Source organism: Chaetodon trifascialis, chromosome 17 (genome assembly GCF_039877785.1).
Source record: "Chaetodon trifascialis isolate fChaTrf1 chromosome 17, fChaTrf1.hap1, whole genome shotgun sequence".
Lineage (NCBI taxonomy): Eukaryota > Metazoa > Chordata > Actinopteri > Chaetodontiformes > Chaetodontidae > Chaetodon > Chaetodon trifascialis.
Window position 1 is genome coordinate 3,536,032 of NC_092072.1, and position 23,459 is coordinate 3,559,490.

General features: G+C 46.9%; 1 protein-coding gene across 2 annotated transcripts in view; it reads left to right on the forward strand.

Moving 5' to 3' along the window:
* The first annotated feature begins 525 nt into the window (after positions 1-525).
* Positions 526-23,459, forward strand: part of pvrl2l (PVR cell adhesion molecule related 2 like) — a 260,669-nt gene continuing 237,735 nt past the window's right edge. Inside the window, exon 1 of one of the 2 annotated variants that reach the window (XM_070985052.1) lies at positions 526-1,003. In XM_070985052.1, coding sequence (XP_070841153.1) covers positions 913-1,003 — 91 coding nt within the window. In that variant the 5' untranslated portion in view covers positions 526-912. The remainder of the gene's footprint in view (positions 1,004-23,459) is intronic. The other variant, XM_070985053.1, reaches the window with a different exon arrangement.

Here is a 23,459-nt window from a genome sequence, read left to right on the forward strand (position 1 = left end):
GGCTTCTTCTGACACTTTTGTTTTATATTCTCATCAGACATAATGTGTGTAAATCTGCAAAGTTACCAGTAACTCTAATAGAAATGTAGAGGAGTAATATTACTCTTTTTAATGTAGTAGAGTAGCAACAGCATCAAATGGACATGTACCTCATAAATGTACTTGAGGAAATCTATGTAGTGATTTTCCACCATTCCTTTCATTAACACGTCATTGAATAATGGTGATGATCAACGGAAATAATCGATTATCGGCGATCGATGAAATGACTGTAAATCAGTTTTGTGCTGCGTCTACATTTTTTGTCCTGATTTGATCACGCGAACACACAAACGAGCGGCAGGTGTCAGCAGAACACACCCCGAGTCTCTCGCGCAGGTATGCAGGTACGCATGTGTCTCCACGGTTTTTCTCACCCTTTCAGCTGCAGCCGAGGCTGCGAGGGCTCAGCATTACGGCTCAAGTCCTCTTGGTGACGCTCTGCTGACATCATTCAGATATTCCCCGCTCAGCTCCCCTCATCACACACACGGAGCTCCGCCGACTCTCTCGCACTCCGTCCGCGCGCTGTTTCCATCTCGCTCCTCTCGCCGTGGCTCAAGACGCACCGTCACAGCAGCGGGCGCGGGCTACCTGTGCGCACTGCGGCCGGCCCACACGGGGAGGGGTTTCAGTCCTCCTGCCAGTGACAGATTGAAAGGAAGAGGGAGGGAGAGCAACTAGACGCGGTCCAGGTTAGGAGAGCGGCAGACACGGGGAAAGACAAACCGCAAGTTGGCCGATTTGAGCCCAGGCCGTCTGAACTGAACGCGAAGTTTCTTGGCCGATCGGAGAAGGAATAATTTGGAGCCCGGTCGCCCCACGCAGCGCTGTAGTGGATATTTACGTCCACCTTGCCTCCTGTTGAGAAGAATGGCGAGAGATTACGCAGCACGCTGTCCGGTCTCACCGGTGAGGAACGCTTGGCTGGTGGCGGCGGCGGCGGTCCTCCTCGCGGCTCAAGGTAAGACGGAAACGACCCGAGCTTTGTGACCACCAAAACCCTCCCAGCTCTCCTCCACTTCAGCCCCGCGCACGCTGAACGTGGCCAGCCCGGTGCCTCCCGCGCCCTGCGAGCGCTGCATATTTCACCGCGTCACGTCTCCGTGTCCTCCCCGGCTGCCGTGCCGTGGACTCTGAGACCTGTGGTAAAAGTTTAATGTCGAAGCACAATGCCAAATCAGTGCGTGGAGTTTCGCTACGCCATGACACGCGAGGTGTGGCTCTCCCGGCGTGTGGTTTTTGTCCTAATTCCTCGCGGCTTCAGACGGCAGGTGACTGTTCAGGAAACCTAATCCTCTCTGAGCCTCTGCAAACCCTTCATACACGTCTGACCTGTAATCTGTGTTTACCTGCGGGAAAGCGTGAAGGCAAACGGGGCGTCTGTGTGTTAACCATCAGAATAATGGCAGAAACCGCTTCTGTTGTAGAGCAACAGGGTGGTGGTGGAGGGAAACACGGTCTCGGCTGGAAACGAGTCGTGCGCGGCCCCCGCTCCTCTGGTGGCCCCTCAGCAGTGATTGTTCAGAAGCCTTAATGATCAGTAATCCTGTAAGAAAATGCAGAAACCATAGAAGCAGAGCAGAACAGAAAAGCTCTCTGTGTTTTACTTCTGTCTACATTTTGTAGGTGTGCTGTTTGTTTAAGGAGATAAAACGTGAATTATGATAAAACCTGATGGATTCCTGTTGTAGGGATGAAAACCAATATTGATATTCAGAGTAAAAACTAATTAAAAATGGCCAATATTCCTTAAATGTTTTTAGAAATAAACCTTTAACATCAGCTGTTTTTGAAATAATCCTTTAAAGTGAGCAGCTAAAGAGTTATTAAAGGACTGTGCTGAGACAGGCTGAACAAAGCTCCACCACAGCAAAGATCAGATGGATCAACAAACATGACCAATAAAACACACCACACAAAGAACTAAGGGTCAAAATGACTTTTACTGCAGTATCTGTTTATTTAACTGCCATGCCCATCTGCACGGGTACTCACGGATCTGCGATAAGCTGACGTTCGCTGACAGCATCAGCCTGCTGAAAACGGTTGAACTCTGCTGTAAACTTACTGTAAAGTGATGCAAGCACGAGGCAAGACACTGTATGATTATTACAGTAATTTCTTAAGAGACAAAAGTGATGGCAGGTTGCTTATTTTGAGCGACACAGAATGCACAGTGTACACAAAGCCCCTCCTGCAGGACTACAGGCCGGTTATAGTAACGCTGCTCTCATTTAAATACTACTAGTACTACTGAAACTCCATAACTTCCCACAGATGCCATAAATAAGAATACTCTGAACTCACTTTCGCAGACGCTTACAAGCAATGCTGAGGAAATATTACACCATAAACAAAAGAGGTATCAATAAACTTGCCAGTGACTGTCAAAGCATCACTTCATGTCCCTATAAGAACATTACAGTGACAGATATGGAGATAACCGTAACCACGAGCGATGATAACCTCACTAAAATGAGCTGCTGAATAACTCAGACGTGCTCTAACTCCCAGCTGAAACTGTTTTTTCCCCCAACTGGGACCAGCTACAGAACTGACGACAGCAGGCCGTCAGGCTGCGATGATCAGCATGAAAATCCATGAACCTGCTCCGTCAGCATGAATCTGTTGTTTTCACCTGGGTGTAGCTGGTATCATCTGCCGCAGCAGTCCCCAGATTGTCACCAAGGAAAGTAAGATGGGTCATTAAGGGGCCGGGCGTGCGTTGACAGGCCGTGGAGACCTGCCCCTGAGATCAGAGCAAATGGGAGGGCGAGTTATTGGAAGGCCGTGAGCACTTTGCATTTCGCTGTAGCATCTGTTGCATAATCAGGTGACGATGTGACCTGTGAGTTTGACTGGTGCACATGGCGGGAGGAGGATTTAACCCTGACTGGAATTGGCTTTTTGTAATGACATTTTTCTCTCAGTGCATAATTGGAGTCTGAAAAACAGGAAAACCCCGGTTTGATGGCGCAGAAATGAGGGCCGTGGTGCCGGAGACCCCAGAGCTGTGTGCCGTGCGACACAGGTTGGGGTGAGGATGACAGCTGCTCGGCTGAGACGCCGCTACATCAGGCCTGTATTGTTAAAAAGCTGTCAGGTTGTCATGACAGCATCCCCACAGGTTATGAATTAATTTGAACGTGCAACAACACAACTGTCTTCTTGGAGGAAAAACCTCCACACTCGCATTTCGGCTGCTTAGCCGTGGAGTTACTGACGCTGAATGCAGAAGTAAAAGCTTGATTTTCTGCGATTGTTCGGGCATATAAACCATTTTTTTGAGAAAACAGTTCAGCACTGGTTTGTGTGTGCGGATTGATGACCCCTGTGTGTGTTAAATTCTGCAGTGCGGTGCGGTGAAAAAGGGGTCAACGGCAGCGGTGAAACTTTAGCCACGATGTTTAAAGAGCCATGTTAACCTTCAATAAAACAGGCAAAACAGAGTTGAGAGGATCATTCCACAGCAATGATAATTAAGTCACTTCAGGTGTCCCCCACTCTCCCCCCCCCCCCCCCCCCCCCCGCCGAGCTCGTCTCTATAGGCCCGATCCTGTGCTGAAATGTCAATGATGATGAGTCCCCTCGACGGCTCGGTGGAGACGAAGGGCTGATTAGCTTATCACTTGGAGAGCAGGCGGCCGATGATTATCGCCCTCAGAGCGGCGCGGCCTGATTATCGAGAGCTCTTATTAATGACTCATCGTCTGCCCCGCGTTGCGCCATGTTGCTGTTTGTTGTTTACATTTTTGTGTAGCCGGCGCTGCGGCTGCGGCGTGGATCTGTGATGGCTTTCTTCACGCGGGCAGAAGACGTTTGTGATGAAGAAGGCTTGGACGCTGGCCTGTCTTAGTATGTTTGACCATGGAGCTCTAAATAACCACCGGCTTCAGTCTCCCACTGGTGGGGGAGCAGGCAAAAAGAGATTTTACTGCAATTAAATATCCGCTGGTGTAGCATCTGCTGCATTTTACATTAGAATTCATGACAAATGTCCTATTTTCCTTCTGTAATTATGAAACATACACAACTTCTAAACAGCCAAGTTGGAGACATTCATTTGCGAGCTGCCCACTCCAGCCAGTTTAGGCTTTTGGCCTTTGGGGCAGGAGCACAGTTATTTGAATTTTTCTCTTTGCTGGATGTTTTAGTTGATTAATTATTGGAACGAGCCTAGAGGCTGAAAATCTCCCATTATTTCAAAAGCAAAGGGCAGTTTGAATAAAATTGCCAGTAATTTTCTCAGTTTAATGAACAGATTTTTCTCACTTTGCATAAAGTCTATTTTAACCCTGCACAGCTTCCTGACCCTGGGGTTGAAAACCATTTGGAGTCACCAGCATCTTTAAAAACCCGTCTGAGGCGCAGGGGTCCCAGCCCCGTTGTGATTGATGGCAGACTAAATGTCAAGGAGTGTGTCATTGGAGAAGTCACGTTGTGTGTGTGGGTGGAGAGGGTTGAGGGAGTGGTAGTCATTGTTGCCTTGAGAGCTGATCATAGGTATCATTACTGGGTTGAAATGCCAGGGACCGTGTTCAGCAGCTGGGTGTCTGCAGGATTTGAAGGGGCTTAATGATCCGTTGCAGAATCCTTTCATTTTTTTGGTTGAGGGCTTGTTTATGAGGAACTTTGCAAACTGTATTTATACGACATTTCTCCCCAAAGTTAAAGCGCCATAAAAGCATGTTTACAATACAATAATCAGAGCAGGCTTGCAATCAGGAACGAAGAAGCAACGGCACGCTGAACACTATGATGCTTATTTAATGAAATCATGAAATAATGAGCCTCTTAATCTGAGATCCGACGTATTAAAAAAACAAGCCGTTGTCATGCGGGGGAGCAGAAATGAGCCGTTTTGGGTCCTGACCTGCAGTTTAAGGCACATTGGCCCTGAACTCAAATGTCAATGGCTCCTCCTGGTGAGGCATGGGGTGATAATCAGTCCCTGGAGAACAGACCGCTGATGCCGACTGAGAGCGCATTAATGACTCACAACAACACAAACTGCATAGTAATGCTGCAGGCTGTTAGTGTTTAGGCCAATTTGTTTGTCATTGTCTGGGCTGTCATGTGTGGAGCCCATTCTCACCCAGAAAAGCACAATATCAAGTCCTGCCGCTGTGAGGGAAGAACTTTTCCTCCTAATTACAGCCTCTTCGCTTATTAATTGACAGACTGGCACGTGGTGTTGCATCACATGGACTGCGACTTGTTTGTCTTCATTAATGTTTAAGTTTGTCTCTTTTTAATTTTTGCCTCTGGGTTCGTCTTATTGATCAAGGATTAAAATGTTAATGACTTCCCACAATCCTTTGTGGGCCGATGAATGATGGACTGCTAGCTTTGTGTTGCACGCTCTTGCATAATGCTGTTTGCTTGTTTAGGTTCAATCAAAGAAGTTTTGTTGCTCCTCTTTCAAAAAGCTCCACTGCGGCACTTGACGGCTGGAGGTGGACCTCATGGATACGTCTTTCATGGATGAGACATTTTTGAATCCCTTTGTTGTGCAACCATGTGGTCTTTGTGTGGACTTTTCTATAAGAGGCGAGTAATGAGGTGGAGGAGGTTTGACTGTAAGAAGCTCCATCAGTCCGGCTTGCAGAGAGGCCAGGAAGCAGGTTTTTATTCATCACTCCACCTGCCAAGAGCCAGCAAGCATGTGTCTGCCCTTGGTCAGCGTTTTTTTTTTTTTCATTCCACCTCCGAGGAAACCGGTTACGAGGCAAATTCCATATCACATTTCTAGAAGCCGTATCATGGCTAACACCTTGGCATTCCTTAGTGGTTCCTCAGCAAACAGGTGTCAGTGGGAAGAGGGATTAGAGAGCGTAGCAACAGGAACGCGGCCATGAATCACAATGGAGCCGGTCCAAGGATGGCCAGAGGAAGGCCTTCGCTTTCAGCTTTCACTGCGTCACCAATGCCTCTGCAGATCGCTCACTAACGCACTCTGCCCCCCCCCCCCCCCCCCCCGCACACATGTGATCAACGTGGCCACCCTCCCCAGTCTGACTTTCAGCGCCCCGCAGAGTAAAGAAAAACTTCGAGCAAGCCTTTCATACCCGGCTCAGTCTTTCATTTTCCCATTCTCTCTCAGTCTTATTCTCTTTCGCTTTCATTCTTTTGCTCACAAACCTATTTCCAGCCGGCCTGGCTGGCTGCCGCTCTGTGGCGGCTCCCGAGCGGGGGACCCTTTGTTGGAACAGCTTTTGGTGGAATTAAAAAGGGTGCCAGTACGCCACCCCCCCTCCCTTTCCTCCCGCCATCCACTGCGCTGCTCTCAGTTCTTCTAGGCCTCATTGTTTAGAAAGAGAGGGAGCTGGAGGGGGTGAGAGGGAGGGGAGGGAGTTCAGAAGTGTGAAAATGTTTAGACAGGCGTCCCTGCTCTGTCTACCAGTCTGCCCTGTTCCACAGACCACACCGAGCAGCGTCCGTCCTCTCCTCTTCACTCACTGCTCCCTCTCCTCATATAGTCCGCTGGTGGCAAAATGGAAATTACTTTCGCCGTCTGTGTGGGAGAGCGGCGGCGTGTCAGGCTGCGATGTGACATTTCCTGTTGAACCCATGCGGGCAATTAATATCCAAACTAATATTGTTTGCTTCACTTGTGTCGTTATGCAGCCGTTAGTCGGGGATTTTTGCTACAGAGGGAATTGAAGGCAAACTTGATGTCGCGTTTACCAAAATTGGACCATTGGACTTTAACTATATCAACGCTAACAACAGTGAAAATCACACCTGACTCGGGGTGATACACGAGCTAACTAACGAGATGCAGTCACCAAACCGTCTCTTATTTTAGTCTGTGTTTAACTCTGAAAGCCACTCATCCAACCAACTTCCTGTAAACATCATCAGCTGTCATCTTTTACGTGCGTTTCAGAATCTCTCACTTCCTGTTCTGGTTTACATTATTGCTATGAAAGTAAAGCTTTTTCCTCGTTGAGTTATACAAGTCAGAGAAGGCATAAAGAGTAAGAGTTAATTTCCTGCCCTGGTTCAAGTACTTGCTCTAGAAAGGCCAGGCCATTGTCAATTGTCTTCATAATGCGCCTGTGATGCTATTCCTAGACCTATTTTCTCCAACCCGCAGTTGCAGATATTCTTAGTCATGCAGTGAAATAAGTTATTTTTCATAGACTCACTTTCTACCATCCCGCCAGCTTGCTGCTCGTTGGCCTTTTATTCGACCCACCCAAACTACTTGACACAAAGCAACACAAGCGTGAACAAACTTTATGTCTTTTCGGAGAGACTGAAGAAGCTCAACACCTCGCTGAATTAATGCAAATGGAATTGGGAAAGAACAGAGAGAGCATCGATCTATCTCTGCTTCCCTGTCCATAAATAACTGTCCTGCTCTGTGTAGCCTGGAGACCGTTAGCAACAGGTTGTGGAGGTCAGAAGCTCGCCAGCCAGCAGAGACGGAGAGAGACGGTCTGTATTGATGGAATGTGAGCGTGAAGCAGGGCTAAACACGAGGGTTTGAGCGCGGCCAGCAGTCTGGCTCTTCCCTCACCTCCGTCAGCGTCCTTGGCCGCTTCAATATCATCTTCTAAATTGACTGCATCGCCTCCCGGCGCACGTACGCGTGCGCGCGTGTGTCGATAGCGATCGGTGTGATCGACTGCGTCCGCTGTGACAGTCTTCTTTCTCATTTGCATAATGCAAGCTAACGTCTCTCCTCCCTACCCTGCTCACAAGCGACCACTGTTCGCACGGCGGCACATTTCTATGCGGATCACACGCACGTTCAAAGAGAATACCAGTGTCATTTAGAGTTACAGCCCATTTACTGCTGCCGCTGTCAAGTGCACGTTTCCCCCAGTCACACTGAAGCGCTCGCCATGTGTAATTAGATCATTTTTTTTGTCATTTTTTTAAATGCACAAGCACTGCGGTTAATTCAAACCTGGCTTGAAATGAATGGCTTTCCTGGCAAACAAAGCAGCCGCATGTTAAAGAAGAAAGTCATGGGTGTGACTGTTAAGTTTGTCGGGCTGCATGTTTTCCAGGGGTTGTTTCCTGGCGGATGCTGCCATGTCTTCCTGCGAGTGTCAGGACAGGAAACAGACTGGCGAGAAAGTCTTTATATTAACAAAGCGACGTGTGTTCCTGTCCTGCCTTTAGTCAAAGACGTTGATATGCTCTGCGGTCCAGACCGGGCACTGAATGTGTGGACGGACGTGAAAACACTACTCAGCTCGCAGACACGGCCAAACGGAGGAGCTTTGACACAACCAGCCGTGACATTTGTTATGACGTTTTCATGTGATGTTTCCACCAAAAACTTGACACATCAAAGTCTGTTTGCAGGTCATGGGGAGCGCTGTGAAATCAGCGTCTGTTGTTGCTCAGGACTACAAAAAATCTGGAGCTGTGCAGCTAAAAGGAGTGAGCTCACCAGACCTCTGTGGCCCCCTCCCCAGTCTCCTCACGCTTGAGGCGAGTGACTCGAGGCCGCCACGAGCATAACGCTCATTCAGGTTGCACTGTGGGTCATTTTCATCCTTTGAAAACACAAAGTGCATCATGAGTCTGAAAACGCTGCAGCAGCGTCATGCTAAAGTGCTGGCGTTCTCTTTAACCACCTGGTATGGTAGCTCAGGTGGACTGGACAAGCTTCTCCTACCCACAAGTCTTTGCTGAAAGACAGCCAGACGCTGAACCCCGTATTACCGAAGCGTGTGGGAGTTACGTCTCGAGGCCTCTATTCAAACCTTTTACATCGCACGGCAGCATTTTACATGTCTGGTGCATCAGTCTGTCCTTGTTTACCCACAATTTACCCATAAGTCAGTTCTCACCCGAACGACACACAAACACAGATGCACAGACAGGTTGCCCCCCCGCCCCCCCGCCTTCGCCTCTTCCTGACGGTCGCTGTTAAAGCTGATTAATTGCTTCCGTATCCCGCACTAATTCAGCTGTTGATTGAGAGATTCGGTGTGACAGCTGCAGCACGACGCTTTGTCTTTCTCCCTTTCTTCTCTGTCTTGACACCGCACTGCCTCACCATTGCCCCCTTAAAAGAACCCCCCCCCCCTTAGCTCCTGACCTTGCCGTCTCTGCTCTAAAGCTGGGGTCAACTCTCTATTCACGCAGTTCAAGGACTAGATTTTCTTCTATGAATTCAAAATTGAGTTTTTTCCCGACACAAAAGGTTGATGTTTTCTTGACATGAAACTGTTCAGTATTCCAGACGACCCAGACATCCGGTCTTTTGGCAACTGTCGATGGACGTTTTCATTTGCATGATAGAATAACAGGATTCTTTCAAAGGCAGGATTTTCAATTTTCTTCTTTAATAGTATATCATTGTCAAATGACTTCAGATATTGCCTGGTGCTTTTCTATAGGCCCTGTGGGCTTTCTTCTCACAGCTCATTTCATTATTTCTCTTCCCTGCTGCTTTTGATGCGTGCACTTACCTGTCACTCAGCCAGAAGTATCTTTGCCTGTTTCGTAGTTGTTTCTTTTTGTAAGAGGGAAACCAGTCCAAGTCCTTCTCAATTAGACCGAATGAAAGCAGAAAATAGATTAGCGAGGCTGCTGCTTGTAAATAACTACTGCTGAACATCTGTCAGCCTTGTAACCGCCGCGTGTCACTGTCGGCATCATGAGGTTCAGGGTGAACGTGGCCGTCAGATGTCTTTGAGCGAATGTTACCACAACAAAAGTCTTGTTTATTGTGCTTTGTGTTCGGCAATTAAACAGATTCAGACTCTTAGAATGAGCCTCGGTGGTGTAATTGTGAGGAACGACCAGGAGGTCCAGTGTGCAACTGGAAAAACGGGAGGACAGCATTGTACAGCTGTGTGTGTACGTGTGTGTGTCTTGTAAAGCTATCTTTGTGAGAACCAATGTGAGACCTTGGGAGGGTTGTTTGAGGGTTGGACCTGGTTGTAAGGGCAAGCTTAGAATTAAGATTAGGCTAGGGTTGGGTCAAAGATTAGCCTTCAGCTGTGAGGGTTACGTAAGAGGCTACGGAGAGCATTATGTCACTGTGTGTGTGTGTGTGTGTGTGTGTGTGTGTGTGTGTGTGTGTGTGTGTGTGTGTGTGTGTGTGTGTGTGTGTGTGTGTGTGTGTGTGTGACATGACAAGCTCCCTCTGTTAGCCGCAGTGACAAAACCATGGTGGACTGTTTGATGGGTGAGGATGAGTTATTGTGACAGACAGAAAAAGATCTACACACACACACACACACACACACACACACACACACTTGTACATCTTTGTGAGGACATTCATTGACATAATGCATTCCCTCGCCCTTTACCCTAAGCTTAACCACAATTGAATGCCTAATCCCAACCTTTAACCTAAACCTAAGTCTAACCCAACCCTTAAAACCAAGCCTTAACCTTCAAGCAACCCTTTCAAGTTGTTAGGATGGACCACAATGTCCTCATTTCCAAAAATGTCCCCACTCTGTTGGTTTAAAACTCACTATGCAGCAAGTACACACACACATACACACGCACACACACACGTCTCCTCTTCATCTCTTCTTCTTCTTCTTCTTCTCTTTTTGCAATTGCAAATGGATCAAAGCCGAGCCTGACAGGAGGATTAGATAGCTCACATGTCGAGACCCAAGAAATCGTTAATGGCATAAAGTTTTCTTCACTGGCTCAAAAAATGAATTTACACATGACAACTGTCACCCCAGCAGATTCGTGAACTGCAGCTCCACCCTTCAGAGGAGATGTGTGAAAAGATGACGCTTTACTGGCTTTTCCAGTTAAAAATGAAGAGTGTCACTACCTGAATGTTTTCTCTTGCTTGATCAAGGACTTCATTTCAGCTCATTCATGGTGAAGTAGCCGTTATAGAAAAGAACAAAGGGCTTAGACTGAACAGCACCGTCTAAAACTAAAGATGTGGTTGACAAATAATATTAAATTAGCTTGGAGACAATGAAGGATGCTGTGGCTGTCTAACAAAGGGACTAACTGTGTTATTATGAGCCAGGCAATTATGGCAATAATCTGCTAATCTGCTTGCCACATTGAAATTGGAATATCCATCCATCCATTTTCTAAACCGCTTATCCTGCTCAGGGCTGCGAGGGCGGGAGCCGATCCCGGCATGCACCCAGTGAGAGGCAGCGCACACCCAGAGGTCGGGGGGGGGTGTGCCCTGTGTCTGTCAGGGGGCTTGACATCGGGATATGAAATGCAAAGTAGAAAAAGCATCAGTATTTCAAAATGCTGTTTACCTGCTGCGCGTTCTGCGTACAGTTCAGTCATAATAGTATAGCGCGCAGCACAAAAGAACAAAAGCCTAAACATGTCAAGCTATGTGCTAATTAAAAATGCTCTGTGGCACTTTCTTGTAAACAAGCAGCAGTTCTGTTTGCATTCAGTGTTTCTCACCCAAACACACTGTGTGTGTCTCTGAGGTCTAACACAGGCGTTGAATTAATTTCACAGATTTTTAAAAAGTATTTTACATCCTGTGTGTTTGCCTCAGTGTTTGCTGGCCTGCAGTCCTCTTCTTCGTTGCCTTTGCGGACGCCTGGTTGCGCTTCTTTGCACGGTACGGCGACCACGTGTCAATCAGCAGACTCGTGGTTAAAGCTCCGGCACGAATGTTTCTCTCGTGACTCACGTACTCGAGCGCCCACCTGTGCATCTTTGTGCTACTAGTGGTTCAAACTATCTTTGAAATGGCAGGCAGCTAACTCCACAGCAAATTTTGCATCAGGCTGTTCTTAAATTCAGCCTTGTGACTTTTGAGTGGATTCGCCCACTTATGGAAATCAAAATAAAGGAAATGCATTGCTTATTCTTCTCGGGGAGAATGTGTGTGTTTTAGCATCTAAGTGAAAACTCAGTTTGATCGTTATGTGTCGACCGTATGTCTCGTGTTTATTCATAAGTATGAGAAGCTGTTGAGCTGAAATGAGTAGCATTCCCCTTCATGGTGAAGAAAGCGGTACTTCAGTGCAGAGCTGTAACCCTCCAACCAATCAGAATCAGAAATGAATGAGTTATTAATTATTGAGCGACGAACGTTAGCTTGTTGCTAATTAAAACAAGTTTGTACGGCATGAAATAGAATTTGAACTCGATGAAACTTTCTTATTTTTTGTTCTTATAATCTGCAGAATTGCTGCAGAAACCTGTAAAAATATGTGTAGAGTTGTGTTGCTGTTAGCACAGCATGTCATTTTGAGATGGCCCGAGTCCACAGCTAAGAATGTGACTGAGGCAGCAGCGCAGCGCTCCTTCCCTCGGTGCTTGTGCTTACCTCAGAAAACTCCATTAACTAAGGAGTTCGGATTGGAAAATAGAAAATGACTCATGTGCCTTGGCCTCTGACCTCTTCGCCCCCTCATCCCAGAGTCTATTTCCAGGCGTTGGGCTTTTGGAAATGTGAGGATGATTTCTTAATCCCCAGGGACGCATCTGAGGGTGGAAGTGAAATCTTTCAACTGTTCTCGTTTCCCACCAAGCAAACGTCCTGATGGGTGGCAGACTGGCTGCCCAGTTTCCGGGCTGGATGGAGAGAAAAGGGTGCTAATGAGATGTGCGCTGCTCTTTCATGTGTGTCCTCTCCTCTTCCCAGCATGCCGTTTCTCTTGACTCTGTGGGTGTCTAAGCTATAAGCGTCCAGGTTTCTGACTGCTGATGCACAAAGTGACCGCGTCTGAGCCGAGGAGCTTAATAGGTTTGGAATTGAATCAGGTGTTTTTCGGTATGAAAGGCGGCGTGAAGGGGAGCGTGTTAATGAGCTGGTTTGGAACATCACTCGTTCCTCACAGTTATCAACGGCATGAGACTCAGGAGGGCCGAAGGGACAGAGGACACAACGAGGGAAAGAAAAGAAGCTCGGGGGTCGTAGAGTTAAAAGCTATGTTGATGCTGTGCTTAAATAAGCAAAATTACCATCCGCAGTGACTGATTGATGACTCCTGCAGTCAAATGAATGGACACATGTTTCTCCAAATGTCTTCAAATCCACCCCTCATGCTTTATTAAAGTTCATGCTGCAAGATATATTATTTGTGCTTGAAGCCTCTTTCAAAATGAACAAGTTGATAACGAGATCTCCCATCTGACAGCAGAATCCCATCAAAGTTTACGTGCAGATTAAAAACTCAGAGTGGACTGAGACCGTGTCAAATGATGAATTTAAAGCTCCAAACTTGTTGTTGTGCATGTTTTATGGACTTTTTAAAGCCTGCCATGCATTTTTTAATTGATTCCACATCTTCCAGGCGGCCATTAGTTTCTATTCCTTTTTATCACAGTGAAAAAAATCAATGTGCAGATGCTTTAAAGTGGCCACAGTGAACATTTAGTCATTATTTTTTGGACTTGTCGCTCGCAGTAATATTCAGCTGCTGCTCAGAATTTGTTTTCTTGTTTGAGTTTAAGGAAGCACAGATTTCTGATGGCTGGCCAACACAAATCTTTTCGAAGCAGGAAGCTGCAAAACTTCAAATTTATCATCTTCGCAGCATCTCTGTTGGCTTGTTGTTTGTCCTCTGGGTCTGATTTTTGTCTTTTCCCGACAACAGAGCTTGTGAATCCAGTGCTTTCTGCAGCCAACTCAAGGAAGGGGGAGCGTTCCTGAGATTAATTATCTCGTGCAAGTTTCAAGTCTCTGAAAGATCATTTTAAAACCAAATTAATGTGACTGAAAACTACAAATAAGGTGGTAAATCAAACTCATAGTACGCTTTACAAGTGTAGGCCTTTAAATTTACATCTGTTTTCTGCCTCCGGCTTCACTTGTTTGAATGGTTGGATCTCCTGGCACATTCCCATCATGCACCATGGGAGATGCGGTTTGCACAGGATTGTGTATTGTGGCACGAGTCCTGGATTCTGCTCCAGAATTGCAGCAGTGGATTCGTCTTTGTGTCCTTCCAAGAACAATGAAGATGCTAATCGTTATGTGCTTGCTTTGCCTAATACAAATATAAAATATTTACTGCATTGAACTACAGTATACTCACCTAACAGGAGGTGCTTATATTAAAAATTGATTGCTTCTATGGAAAGAAAATGTGATTTATTAGTAGTCGTGCAGTGCGTTTGCATAGCAATTAAGAAAATTGAGTCACGTGGCGATAATTACTGTCTTGATGAATTTCAGCATTACTTCAGAAAATGAAAATGCGTCGCGTTTAATGTTCCCAGTCGAACCTCTGGCCGCTCGGACTGGCTCGCACAGAAGGCAATCAGGGCGCCGAGCTTATCATTGCTCCATTACAACTCAGTTGGTTTGAGATGATGGTGACCATTATGTAATTGCTTGTTAGACCTAAGTATGCAGTGGGCATGATGGGTTAAATGCCAATTAGCCCAGTGTGTGCGGGTCTGGATGCAGCCATGCAGCGCAGAGGGAGAACCTGAAGCAGTTCAGGACTCTGGGCTCGCTCTGTGTTCGACTTGACAGGACTGGCTGAACTGTCATCCTGTTACCGCTATTCCTGCTTCTTTTTGTCCTATTTTCCCAGGATGCTGAGGTTAGTGCGCTGTGACAACTCTCACACTCTCTGCTGAGTGTCAGCGCGCTGGTCCCTTTCTTCCTGAAATGACAGGAGTGAGCGAGGACGGGAGGATGAGGACGTGTTGAAGAGAGGACCGTGAGGGTCCCAGCCCTCCCTCCGTCCTGTCCTCTTCTCCTCGTCTTCTCCTCGCTCTCCTTCGCTTTTGCTCTTATGTTTTATTTGCAGAGTGTGACGGCCAGTGCGTTTAGGGCGGCCAGTCATACAGGAGGATTTTCCTTCACACACACACACACACACACACTCCTGTGCACATTCAAGTGCACATGCACAGACACGACCGCGATCCTCGTGCTGTCCGTTCAGCACACTGATTCTGCTCCACACACATGAAGTAATTGCTGCACACACACACTCGCTCTCAGCCTGGTGGAACCACTCAATGGCGGCCCCCTGACAGCTATCCAGTCGCAGTCTCTTCTTGCAGAAAACAGATAAAAGCTGTTTTTTTTTCGTCTTTTCCCATGTCTTCTCTCAACTCATGTTTTATTTTTTCTCCTGCCAGTGATGTGTGGGTGTTGGCAGGATGTGTGTGTGTGTGTGTGTAGCTGGCTATATGTGTTGGCATGCATGCTCGGGATCATCGCTTTGTGTTTCTGCAGATATGTGAAGTGCGACAGCGACGGAGCCGACTCCTGACTAAATCATTGTCTGTATCTGCTAAACTCATGAACTGCAGCAGTGAGACGACTGAGTGCGCCGCATATGTCCAGAAACTGCACACGCACAGCAGAGTGGAAAGAATATGAACATGTTTTTCTATAAAAACCTTTCATTTAACAGAAAAATGAGCTAAACATCTGCAATCTGTCAGTGTTTCAGACAGAAAATGACTTAAAATGTTGATCATCAGTGAATCATTACAATTATTTAATTATGCAAAAACAGTAAATATTCTTAACATTTGCAATTTGTCTGTTTTGTATAATTGAAATGCAGTGTTTTTGCATTGAAATTGCTGCTTTGGACTCTGAAAACACGTTTTCCAGTTGTTTGTTCTTTCTACGGCTGCATTTCCTTCACGGTAACAAAGCCAACGTGCACATAAACGCACACACTTGCATGCGTGTGCGTCTGCAGATGGGAATATGTCTGCATGCCAGATTGCATGTTCAGGGTGTGTTCCCCTGCTGGTAGCATGATTTTATGATGCGTACCATGTCTCTGTGACACTCCCAGTTCGAGTCTGACCTTTATCCCGCGTCGTGCTCTGTGCCTTCACCCGGTTTGTGGCTCTTCATGCTTCATCCGCTCCAATAAAATAGAAAGTGATGTAAAAATCCTCTTAATAAAACAGGCATGGGAGCTACGCACCCACAGCTGTCTTGTTGTTAGGCAAAAGGATGGGTGAATGACACGGATTCCTCCTCCTCTTCCTCTTCTTTGTCTCATTTGTCTGCCTGGCTTGTTAGGTGATTGGCAGGACGACCACCAGTGGAAGGATCATTGTCACGCCGACGTGTCGGCCCTCCCACCTCCGCTATCAACGGCTCAGTGTAACACACACGATGAGGAAGGGCGTCATTTTCCAATTTACGACCACTGACGGATTAATTATGAGCTTTAATCTGTCTGTTGTCACCACTGCAACACAGACACGTGTAGACACACTCTGTCCAGACTTACGCTCTCTCACACACACACACACACACACACACACACACACACACACACACACACACACACACACACACCGGTAAGTGATAGCTGCCGACATTTGTCGCCGCGGTCTGCTAATTAAACAAGATGAGATTGTACATGTCACTTTTCTAATTTTCGGCATCAAAACTGATTGACCTCCGGGAGGCTGTCGGGATGTGCTCGGCCAATCATGCCGCAGATTGGACAGGCGTCACAAAATTCAATGGATCAAAATGATTTAAACCTCCATCTGTTTCATGTGACACACGCGCCGAAGAGACGGAGCCGCTGCGTTCGCCTCGGAGCGGCGCTAAACAGGTCGGCGGGAATGAAAAGAGGTAGCACTCAGAATGGCGTTCACATTCAGAATTAATTAGCCCGGTGCCATATTTGGAACGAGGCAGGACAAAGAGGAAGAATTAAGCAAGAATGGGGCAGACAGCAGCTGGTAACTAATCCAATAAATGATTGTGTGTTATTAAAAAGCTCACAGCAGCAGTGAGATTAAAGGCAGAGCTATGAGTCACTTTTGATTAATGAGAAGTGTGATTAATCAACTCTGTCTATGCAACGCACACACGAGCACATGTGGACACACACGTGCATACATGCCCACACCCAAACACACAGCTAGGTTGATCTATAGTGAGTGTGTGCCTGTATGTTTGCAGCATGTGTGTTTCCTGTGAAAGTGGGTCATCTCTGCGTGCGTCGACGGGAGGAAGTCTGCTCACCGCCTGACACTTGAAATGTTTCTTGGTCAGCTTTACGTGGAGGTTTTACATTCAGATTTATGCCCGCTCCCCCGCTCCCACCCCAACCCCGTCTCCCCCTCTTTCTTTTTGGAGGTGAAGCCGTGGACGAGTTGCTGTGTGAGGATGAGGGCTTTTGATTCGTGTTTTCTCTGCAGCTTGATTGAAAAGCGGTGAATAAAATATCAAAAAGAGGCTTCATGTGTAGCCTTGCAGCTAACTTGTCTGGTGTGTGTGTGCGCGCGTGTGTGTGTGTGCGTGCATCTATGGGACCGTAAGTGTTGTTATGCTTGTGTTTCTCTGTCCTTGGTTTCACCATGTGAGCTCATTTGCTTATTTTAGTTTGTCTGTCTGTCCTTGACCAGCGGTTTGTCTGTTTGTGTCTTTGTGCTTGCTGTCCAGTCTCAGATGCTGCAGGCTTTGTGTGTGTGTGTGTGTGTGTGTGTGTGTGTGTGTGTGTGTGTGTGTGTGTGTGTGTGTGTGTGTGTGTGTGTGTGTGTGTGTGTGTGTGTGTGTGTGTGTGTGTGTGTGTGTGTGTGTGTGTGTGTGTGTGTGTGTGTGTGTGTGTCTGCTAACTGCAGTGATCTGATCTCAGATCAATGCAGGTTACCACAGTAGCTGCATTCACACATTCCATTACCTTATATGGGCGCCAGAGCGCAACGCAGATTACTGTCGGGCCGCAGGCTCATTTCACGTAATCGCTCCTCTCCTCTCCTCTCCTCTCCTCTCCTCTCCTCTCCTCTCCTCTCCTCTCCTCTCCTCTCCTCTCCTCTCCTCTCCTCTCCTTTTAAACTCTTTCCTTTTCTCCTGTCCTTTCCTCTCCTTGTCATTTTGTCATTTCCTCTTTATTCCTTCACCCCCGCTGTTTTTTCCGTCTTTTGTCTCTCACCTTAACTCCTCATCATCAGCCCCCTCTCGTCTATTTATCATTCATCTTCTCCTCTCTCCTGCTTGGCATGCGTCTCTTCTCCCCTCCTTCTCTTTGTTATTCTTCTCCTTTCCTCTCACCTTTCCTCCTCATCATTGCCCTCCTCTCCTTTATTTGCCATTCATCACCTCTGCTCCGCTCTTCCCGGAATTCTTCTTCTCTGTTTGCCAATCATTCTCCTTTCTCCTCCCGTCTTTCTGTTTTTCCTCTCTCTCCGCCATTCATCTCCTCTCCTCCTCCGTCTCCTCCACTTCCAGCTCTACCACCAGACCTGTTCTCCCCAGATTCTCACGTAGTTTCCCCATCTGTCCCGCTGTCCTCCTCTTAAATGTTGTCCCGTAAATCTTCTGTTTTTAACCTTTCTTAGAAATGGGCTGGTTGTAACACTGATGGGAGCCAGGACCCCCGTTTGATATGTTTACTACATCCCCCCCTCCGGTACAGCAGGTATGTGGAACATTAGCTGTAACATCTAGTGACGTGAAGTTATTGCTCAATAAAAGAAGAGGAAAAAGACGAATGGACGTGAGACAATGAGTACCTTCCAAAAACGGATGTTTGAAGCATTTCACTGTCAACCCGGCGTCTCGTTCTGACCTCCTTAATGATCGTGTCTTATTGTAGGAACTGGTTAAGCCAATCTGGTGCTTTTATATTGTACAGCCAGTGGTTGTCTAAGGTGACTTTAGCATTCGCTGTGTGTAGCTTTGTCTAAACGGTGGTGGGACAGCCCAGGGCAAGGCCGCGGAAAATGTCCCTTATTTTCAGATCTCAGCGTTGCCGGGTTTGTCCAGCACTCAATCAGCTCATCTCATCAGCTTTCCTCAGCGCTCGCACTTGAACTTACCTCTTTTGTTCTGCTCTTCCCGTCCTCTTCTAAATCTTTTGAGACACTCGCCTTTTCCCTAAAATCTCGCGGAGCAAATAAAGAAATCCATTCTGCAGTAAATATCAAAAGGAGGTTTGTTGATGCCCGCCTCGCATGAAGGGAAAGACAAATGTTTGCTCTTCTCCTCAGACACTTTCCCTCTACCTGAGATAGTGACAGGTGTGTCAGTCACAACTGTTAGCCAACCAGGTTTAGCTAAGAGTTCCTATCCGTCCTTTGAGCTATGGAGACTAGTCTCCTCTGATTGGCTGACAGGAGTCCATTGAAATCCTGTAACATGCACTGTACTTCAAACAAAGCACCATTCAAGTGGAACCACATCAAGTTACTGCATTACATTACATACCTTTATTTAAACTTGAATCATTGTCGCAACAACACAAACTCACTGAAACTGAACCAACATGAGTGAAAGAGACGACAGAGGACCGCATTTCAAGAGCTTTCAGAGCTCAAACTAAAGCCATTAGAGACCTACGCCAGCTGATTATTCGTCCACTTCAGGGCAGCAGAACAAACTGTAGGCTCACATAGTCTCACCTGGAAAAGCTGATAAGGCAAACGTGTTGTGTTTGTAGTCACCTGGCGAATGCGGGTCCAGTATTTGGTATTTGAACTAAGCGTTCAGCAGCTACTGGCTAACGTCGTCTGTCTGCCCTCCAGTGCTGAGAGGTGCATCGGAGCCTTTCTCACTGAAAACATCTGCCTGCAGCATCTGGAAACGGCGCAGATGAGTGACTCCTTTCACATTAAGCATATCTTTTGATCCATCGCCAGCACAGAAATATTGATTAGACTCTATGAAATGCCAGCTTCCTTCTTGTGTTTTGGTTGTGCTAACATGCTTTAAGAATAAGTCCGTTTGTGTAAAAATACCAAACTCTCCGGATCAAACTGTGAGCATTTATCTTGTTTTTAATTTACCAGAGCTCTAACATGTATTAAACACCCACCTGTGTATACACACACACACACACACACACACACACACACACACTTGTTACTCTGTAGAGGTTTGGCCGCCATTGATCGGTGCCGTTATTGATATTCACCACCACGCCAGTAGCCTCGATATAGTGGCTGTAGCATATTGGCGGGGGAAGGCGAACGGGGGTGAGAATGACTCAGGCCGAAAGAAGAAAAGGAAAAATGAGAGCAATATAAATGAAGGGAGAGTGTTTCTCCCGCTCTGCTGTAAGAAAGGCTTAGTGGGAATGATTATCGGTGAAAGCTAAATTGGCAATCTGCCCTTTCTTGTCTTTCTGGCTCTAGTTTTCATGCCCAATCCTCCTCCTCCTGTCGCTTCTCCCTCTCTCCTCCTCTGACTGTCTCAATCTACCTCTTCATGTTTACTCTCAGCTTCCTCCTCCTCTCCTCTCTCTCCTTTCTTTCCTCTCTCACTTTCTCCTGCTTTCGCCTCGCTGCTCTTCCTCTGTTGCTCTTTCAGTTGTCTTCTCTCAGCGTGTCCACACTGGGCTCCAGTTTGGTGTTTTTTCCACACCAAAAGTTTCCAAAATGCCGTTCAGGGTGAATAAATTATCCCATTAAAAAGGTGAGGCTGGGGTTTGATGGCTCTGTTTAGCGACACAGGAGCGGCGGTTCGTCTGGTCAGCCGGTGCTGTTGCTGCTGCACTTTCATAACGATGGAGGACTCACAAGAGACATACTGCTGAAAAAACGTTTGTCAGAGTTGTGGCGGTGGAGCCTGAGATGTCCTGGCTTTAAGTCTCGAGTATGGGTAAAGATCCAAAAAGGCTGGATTCTGTGATTTCCATAATTCAACTTGACAGCATCGTTCGTTAGACCCATTCTCTTTAACGCAGCCTCTCAACCCAAGCTGATGAGCGACTAGCGGAGCTCCGAGGAAGGCGAGCGAGCGGGGAAGATGAGAAATGTAGTGACGAGATTTTACCATTTTAAGGTGTAAATTGAATTTGCGCCGTAGAAACTAGAGTGTGTTGAGACTGCAGACTGATGAGAAGCTGTGTGTGTGTGTGTGTGTGTGTGTGTGTGTGTGTGTGTGTGTGTGTGTGTGTGTAGCTCAGGAAATAACAGCACAGAATTAGCCCATCGATGTATTTTAAGACTAATTCTGTTGAATTTATTTGAGATCGTTTCATTTCCATTAGGTATAAACATAACCGCAGTGAAGCCACGGAGGTGAGGGAGGACGTGGTCGTTGATCACTGGTATTAAAACACAGTGAACAAAGCAAAAAAACAAAAACCTCCTGTGTCCTGTGGAGCTGAGCGTGACTCAGGCGTCTGTTTTCAAGGATTCTGTAATTCTACAGTGTTGTTATTTGTTATTGAACAACAAATTGTCCCGAAGTTTTTCCGTGTTTTATGCATCAGGGTTTCTGATTGGTGCGTGTCCTGGGAGGTTTGTGTTCGGACAAATGGGAAAAGTCCTGGTCAAATATGTGTTTTTGGACCCTGTTGTCCCATTTGCTGTGTTAAAGAGACTAATGGGGGACAGCGTTTTTGGAGAACGGTGCAGCATTGAGCGACAGCGCTGCAGCCAGACGCCACGAAACGGGCTGCAGCGCAGTCCCCTCGGGCCTTTGTGCGCTGTCACTGTACATCTACTGAAAGTGTTTGTCAGATTGTTAATCCAAGTGTCTGACAACATTATGGAAAAGTTCACTTTTCATCACAGAGCAACGTCCTCTTTGTTTAACCAGAAACGGCTCGCCAAAGCCACCAGACTCCATTTGCAGAAACCGTGATTTTATCATCGGAAAACGCACTTAAACACAATAAAACTCACTAAAGCCTGTTTGGTTTGTTCCAGCTGTTCCAACAATCACCACCAGCTCCGGTTTGGTGGAAATGTGGCGAGGAGCGAGGGAGGGGCAGCGGGGGGAAATGGCGTGCAGAGCCAAAATACTTTCACATGTAGCTTTGGGTTTATTTAAACGTGTTTGACTTCAGCAGATTTTCCTGGTAAGGGAACAGTAATTACCAGATAACAGAAACTCCTATGCATGTTTGCATTCCCGAGGGTTGCTTTGGTCCTCTCTGTGCACGTTCTGCAGCGTAATAACAGCTGGTGACAGTGTTTCTAAGCATGGATAAATTATGGAGCCACATGAATGATGTTAATAACAGGCTCCAAATGTGAGTCACCTGACAAGGCGCTGAGGAACCGAAGTGCAGAAATACGAGCTCCGGATCTCAAATTTAAGATTTGCTGTATGTTTATAAGATTCGGATGGCACGGTGGAGCAGCAGGTAGTGCGCGTGCCTCACGCCAAGAAGGTCGACGGTTCGATCCCCAGGTCAGGCCTTTCTGTGTGAAGTTTGCATGTTCTTCCCGTGCATGCGTGGCTTCTCTCCGGCTTCCTCCCACAGACCAAAAACATGCTCATTAGGTTAATTGGTGACTCTAAAATTGTGAGTGGTTAATGGTTGTCTGTCTCTATATGTTGCCCTGCAATTGACAGCTGGGATAGGCTCCAGCCCCCCCGCAACCCCGAAAAGGGATGGTCTGGTATAGACGATGGACGGATGGATTTCTAAGATTCGTACAGGACAAGAACGTGCAGAGAAAAGTCCAGCTAATGAGCCCACGTACAGTCGAATATTCGGCTCCGGCCCTACATCTGACCTCATACCTGCACTGTGAGGCCGGTTGGGTCGTGTTTAATTCAGTGGTTTTCCGTCTCGCTGACCTCTCACCTCTAACCTCTCACCTCTGCCGCTCCTCGTTCCTCTTCCTCCTTCCACTTAAGCCTCTCTTTATCTCTGATGGCGCCTGGTCTCTCACCGCTGCTTCTCGCCATAGTCTCTCTCCCTCTCTCTCTCCTTTAGCCTGACACTGATACAGCTCTTCGCGTACTCTTTTCATTAATCTTCAGTCTTGTTCTGTCTGAGGGGCCAGAGCGAAGATCTCAGGCCACGTGTTTGTACTTAAGCGATCTAAATCTAAAGCTTTAGCGCTGAAAGGTCGGAAATTCGTTTTTTAATCACATTTTTGTTCCTGGTTTTTCGACTTTCTGGTGTTTTGTGATGTCATGAGTTCACCTCACCTGCTCACTTTCATTCTGCCTCCTGCTGTTTATCTGCCTGTCTGTCTCTCCTCCCGTCTTCAAGCCTGAACTCTGTTTATCTCCTTGAGCTTGATGAAGTCTCTCAGACTTCATCTCTGCTCCTCTCTCGCCGCCTCGTTCTTTGTACGTCTGCTCGTCCTTCAGTTTCTCTTCTGTCTCCTCAAAGAGCCACTGCTTCACACACAAACCCACCCCCCCACCCACGTATGCGCACACACAAAGCATCGCAAAAATAGTCTGTTTCACAAAAATAAGATGCGAACGTGATGGCAAATAGACAAAAGTGGACGTGTTATTGCTGCGCGCACACAGAGGAAACAAAAAGACGACCGGAGCAGAACTGCTGTCGAGAAGTGGACACACAAACACAGAAAAACAGACACGTTATCGCACATTTACACACAGATATACGCACACAGATGAGAATAGCTTGACAATTTGTTTCCTTGCCTCATTTTCTTCCTCTCTCTCTGTCTCTCTCTCGCTTTCTCTTGCTCACTCACTCAATTTGGTTCGATTTAGCATCCTGTCAGGCCCGCTGATGCCCTCATTTCAGGCTGGCTATGTAAATATTAGTGTTGAATCTGAGATGAGATGCCGTTCCCCGGCGAATCTCCTGCTG